The sequence below is a fragment of the Sceloporus undulatus genome, chromosome 4, assembly GCF_019175285.1.
Source record: "Sceloporus undulatus isolate JIND9_A2432 ecotype Alabama chromosome 4, SceUnd_v1.1, whole genome shotgun sequence".
Lineage (NCBI taxonomy): Eukaryota > Metazoa > Chordata > Lepidosauria > Squamata > Phrynosomatidae > Sceloporus > Sceloporus undulatus.
In genome coordinates, this window is record NC_056525.1 from 76627459 (window position 1) to 76633260 (window position 5802).

General features: G+C 42.9%; 1 protein-coding gene across 1 annotated transcript in view; it reads left to right on the forward strand.

Annotated features, from left to right (window-relative positions):
• The window catches only part of LOC121929320 (vitamin D3 hydroxylase-associated protein-like), a 40935-nt gene that overhangs the window by 11719 nt on the left and 23414 nt on the right, over nt 1-5802 (forward strand). The window contains 2 exon segments of the mRNA XM_042464745.1: nt 193-317; nt 5067-5192. Of these exon segments, the coding sequence (XP_042320679.1) occupies nt 193-317; nt 5067-5192 (251 nt within the window).

Below are 5802 nucleotides of genomic sequence, written 5' to 3' on the forward strand. Positions count from 1 at the left end.
CCCTTAAAATGCAAACATTTATAATGTAGCTATGAAACTCTCATTCTGTTCAGACAGGCTTTCTCAGCCTGACACCTCCCAGATGTGCTGGACTACAATGCCCATCATCCCCAGCTAACCCCTATAAGATAACAATGCAAGTCAAGGTTTGCATTTATCACATGTAAACAATCCTTCTCTTTGAAATTAAAGTTATAGGAACAGTGGGACCAATGGCAAGGGATGTGGATAGTCTGGTACTCTGCATGAAAGCTCTCTTATGTGAAGACCTCTTCCAACTTGACCCCATGGTGCCACCCATGCCATTCAACCAAGAGGTAAGTGAAAGATTAGAGTGCAAGTTCTTTTGCGTGGGGCATTGTTCCTATGGCTGCACACCTTGTTGCTGAATTCAGAGTTTGGAACAATTACTGTACTTTCTGGACTGCATCATGCCATCAGGAGATTTTGGACTGTAGTCCAAAAAAGTAATTTTCCCAGCTATGGATGAATTTGGCAGCCATCTCAAGATTTCCTGTGGATTAGACCATGGACAGAACTCTCTGAAGAGAAAAGGCAGAGTTGTGGACATCTTTTCCACACTTTCCATGGTGTTTTCCTCATTTCACATTTAAGCTGTTGTATGATTCACCCCTGTCCCCTTTCTTTGCTCTGAAACAGAGATATAATTGTGTGACCCTCTGCATTTTGAACTGTAGCACCTAGCATTGTTGACTGTTGGCTACACTGTTGGCTTGGGCTGCTGGGACCTGCAATCCAACAACATCTGAAGGGTTGCCTGATTCCTACCACCACTCTAAAATATTTTATATGGTACAGTCCACTCTTGCCTTACGCGGGGATCCGTTCCGGACCCCGCCGCATAAGGTGAATTCCACCTATGCTCGAGCCCCATTGGAAACAATGGGGCTCGTGTGCGGTGGCGTGTGGGGTGCCACGGGCTTGAGCACTCGTTCATTTGAATGGAATGCACTGCCCCTTGTGCTCTGTGTGCGCACTGCGGCTTGAGCACGTACGCTCAAGACCGCGTAAAGTGTGCTCGTGTATAACGCAGGCACACTGTATACAGTTGCATAATGCCATATTATTGACATGTTCTTTGACATATTGCAGAACAAATAATACAAATTAGCAGATGAGACTTTAGGAGCCTGAGTATATATGGTTTGAAGAACATGCTTTAGTTTGAATTTACAATTCTTAATGACAATTGAGGATTTGCATTTGAGATGCATTAGCAACATTCATGGCTCTCTACAAATGGAAGACAGAGATGTCTCATTTTCCTTCCAAATTGTAAGCAGCCTTTAATGTTGATAGAAGAAAATGGAAACAGGACATAGGGGTTCAGCCATATTATTCTCATGCCGGGCCTCAGGGCCTAAGCTGTTTTCAAGAACATGTCCACTTATGCATTGCCATAATATAAAATACTCCCAAACCTACTATATATGCATTCCTAGAGTTGAGATAGAGGTTCAGTTGCTAGGTTTGTGATATAATTTGGTGCTCCCCTCACCCAAGATGGTGTAAATGAGTAACATAAAATGGGGGGGGGGGGGCAAAAACCATTGATTGATTGATTTAGTTACATTTATAGTGTATGGTCCCTTAGGGTGATGTACCTAGCTCTCCCCTTCCCCACTTTATCCCCACTCCATAACCTTATGCATTAGGTCAGGTTAAGATTGAATGATTGGCCCATGGGCACTGAGTGAAATTCAGTGGCTCACTGGGGACTTAAATAGTTTGGCTGCAATCCAGCACCCAATAAGGATAGAGTTACTACAAGTGTGGAAATTATGCAGCCCTTCTAGTTGTCAGACTGCAACTTGCACCAGGCATAGCTGGTGATTTAAAATGTTGCAAAGGATACAATGAACCAGGCCATCACCAGATTTGTCTTATGTTCTTTTTGAAATTGTTTTTTTCCCACTGCACTGGGCCTGAGGAGGCACAAACCGTTGTGGAGGTCACCACAATGAGCCACCCGTCTACCCCCACAGCAACCTGACCAGCCCAGTGAGTTGGGTGGTCCCTTTTCTTATACATGGTCTGTTTCAAACTTAACTCAGTTTTTAAAAAATAAAATTTATTCAAAATATATCATACAAAATCTTACAATCATAAGACAATGGTATAAAGAATTTCAAATCATTGAAATTCCTTCCTTATTAAGGTTTTACACAATTCAAATTATTTCAAATAAATTTGACCATAGAGAACGGTGGCTAGATGGAGGAAAAACTGATATAAAATTTGTATTAATATAATCTATAAGGAGAGACCATTTTTCCCGAAAGGGTCTTTGATTTTGTTGATTTGAGTTATATTTCATATTTTCTGATAATTTCTCCATATGCCATTGATCCCAAACTTTTTTCCACCAGCTATTGAAGGATACAAAATCTGTTTTCCAGTTATTAGCCACTTCTAATTGAGCAGCTGTGAACAAAAAAGAGTTCAACTTTCTATTTTTTTAAGGATTTATTACTACCTGTGTATATTGAAACTAACAAAAGGGCTGGGCAAAAGATTATTTTTTGTTTTGTAAATAAAGCAGTTTGGTTGATCATGTCATGCCAGAAGTGGTTAATTTTAAAACAGTCTAACCACATATGGATATAAGTCCCTAAGACTGGACAACCTCTCCAACATAGGGGTGATATAGAATTTATCATCTGTGATTTTCTAATAGGAGTTAAATACCATTTATGTACTAGCTTTAGAAAGTTCTCTCTGGTTAAAGCTGATCTTGACTTCAATACAGTAGATGACCAAATAGCATACCAATCTGAGTCCGAGATTGTTAATGAACTAGTTGCACTGGATGTTTTATATAGTGTCTGTCTGCACTGCAGAAATGATCCAGTTTGATATGATTTTAACTGCCATGGCTCAATGCCATGGAATTCTGAACATTGTAGTTTGTTGTGGCACCAGAGCTTTCAGACAGAGAAGGCAAAGGACTTTATCACACACACAATTTTCAACGTTCTGGGGACGGAAGGAGGACGCTCGTGTGCGCACGCGCTCTGCAGAAAACGGAGTTTATCGCACACAATTCAGTCCTCTAAGAGGCCCCGTTCCGTCCCCCGGCACGCACCCGTTCGCGTCCGGTCCTGACAGGTGTGATTTTTGCCTGACGGACTACCTTCCGTCGGCAAAAAATGGCGCTCGTCAGGACTGGACGCGAACGGGTGCGTGCCGGGGGACGGAATAGGGCCTCTTGGAGGACTGAATTGTGTGCGATAAACTCCGTTTTCTTCAGAACACGCGCGCACATGAGCATCCTCCTTCCGTCCCCAGAACGTTGAAAATTGTGTGTGTGATAAGGTCCTAAATGTCTCACAAAACTACAGTTCCCAGAATTCCCTAGCATTGAGCCATAGCAATTAAAATCATGTCAAACTAGATTATTTCTTAAATTTACAGCACTTTATAAATAAAGGTTAATAATAATAATAATAATTTCTGCAGTGTGGATCCAGTCATAATAATTTTTTTAAAAAATAAAATGCTGGAAAGTGCAATCCAGTGGGGTCCCTCAAGGAGCCATTCTGTCTCCCATGCTATTCAACATTTACATGAAACCGCTGGGAGAGATCATCCGGAGACATGGGGCGCGGGGTTATCAGTACGCTGATGACACCCAGATCATTTTCTCTATGTCTCCGACTGATGCAGTGACTGGGGATGGCGTCTCTCCTCTTGTGGCCTGTCTGGAGTCAGTAATGGGCTGGATGAGGAAAAACCGACTCAAACTAAATCCAGAGAAAACGGAGGTACTAGTGATAGGTTCCCCCGGTCCAGGAATGGCGGTGGTTCCACCTGTCCTGAACGGGGTCACGCTCCCTGTGAAGGACTCCGTGCGCAGTCTGGGAGTGCTTCTTGATTCGTCGCTCCATCTGACTGCTCAGGTGAATGCGACGGTCAAGAGCACTTGCTACCAGCTTCGGCTGATTCGCCAGCTGCGCCCATACCTGGACCGGAGGGATCTAGAAACTGTTGTACATGCTCTGGTAACTTCGAGATTGGACTTCTGCAATGTACTCTACATGGGGCAACCCTTATACCAAACTCGGAAGCTCCAATTGGTACAGAATATGGCAGCCCGGCTGGTCACTGGTGTCTCCAGGACCAGCCATATAACACCTGTACTTAAAGATCTTCACTGGCTGCCTATTCGCTTCCGAGCTCAATATAAGGCGTTGGTTATCACCTATAAAGCCCTAAATGGCTTGGGCCCAGGATTTCTAAAGGACCGCCTCTCCCCGTACAATCCGCCTCGCACCCTCAGAACATCTGGGCAGCAATTGCTGAAGGTGCCGGGGGCCAGGTTAGCTTCTACCTCTAGAAGAGCCTTTTCCACAGCTGCCCCCGCCCTTTGGAACACGCTGCCCACGGAGCTCCGCTCATCTTCCACCCTGGCCCAATTTAGGAAGGACCTCAAGACCTTCCTATTCAAGCAGGCATTCCCCGACTAAATATCCTGTGGGCCTCCCTCCTCTTCCGTGGCCATGAGGATGGGCTATCGGGGCCTTTATTTTATCGTTATTTTAGATTTGTATTGCTGCTGATATGTTTTTAAAATTGTACTTGTTTGCACTTGTTGCATTGTTGTAAGCCGCCCTGATCTTTTTGGAAGGGCGGGATATAAATAAAGATTTTATTATTATTATTTAATCCAACAACATCTGGGACGGCACAGAGACACCTGGTGACTTTGTTGCTTCAGAGCAGTAAATCCACACTGAGGTTTACAACGATACTTTGGTTTTTATGCCAGTGTTTTGTAGATTCATCATCCTGAATCAACAAACTGCCTTCTTGAACCAGAGGCTGTAAGAGACACAGGAATACAATTGCTGCTGTTGCTATTCTCCTTTTACTCATAAATATGAATACCTTAATCCTCTAACCATGACATCGTATGGGATATGGAGTTCTTGGTCCAGGGATGATTCTCTCATATTTGGCATCCCTTAGCTTGAAAGCAAACATATAATTATATAATAAGGGGTTCTTACTGATATTTAACTTCAATGTTTTGGCTTTCTTTCTAGGTATATTCTAGCTCTACACCACTTCGGATTGGGTATTTTGATACTGATGGCTATTTCTTGCTCCCACCCTGTATGAGGAGGGCTGTCCATACAACCAGAAAGCTTCTCCAAGAAGCTGGTCATACGGTATGTACATCTAGGATTGTTGTTACTTACTTTTTTAAATTGAAAACAAATAACAAACATAGACCAACATTAAACATGTGACTAACATAGATTAACATTACAAGACTTACAACAAAGATAGTTCAACATTCAAAAGTCCACGTGTATCAAACACAATATAGCTACTTAAATAAGTAAGGATTGTTGTTACAATTTTTCTTCTTATCCCAAGGAAGAAAGCTGTTTGCAAGGTAGTCGGCTATAATTTATACAGTGCTGTCAGTGTAATACCAGAAGCAATCTCTGGGAACAGCTTGTTGATTAAGTCCTGAATCCTCACTAAGGACTTTATCACACCACCCCTTACTTGCCATGATTGTCTTAATGAAGGGAAATGCATACATACCACTTTGGGAGCACTCCTTACTGCACTTACCTCCATTAGTACAACCGGACTGTTGCTGGCCCCTCGTGCTCTATTTTGCCCTTATCCCTAACCCTGCCTTCCCTATGGTGTTTATCACACTATACTCTTATAGTGCTACTATTCCACTTTAACTGCTCTAGCTGCCTCCTGTTGCATTCTGGGATTTGCAGTTTTAAGGAGGGGTATTTCGAATTCTCAGGCAGA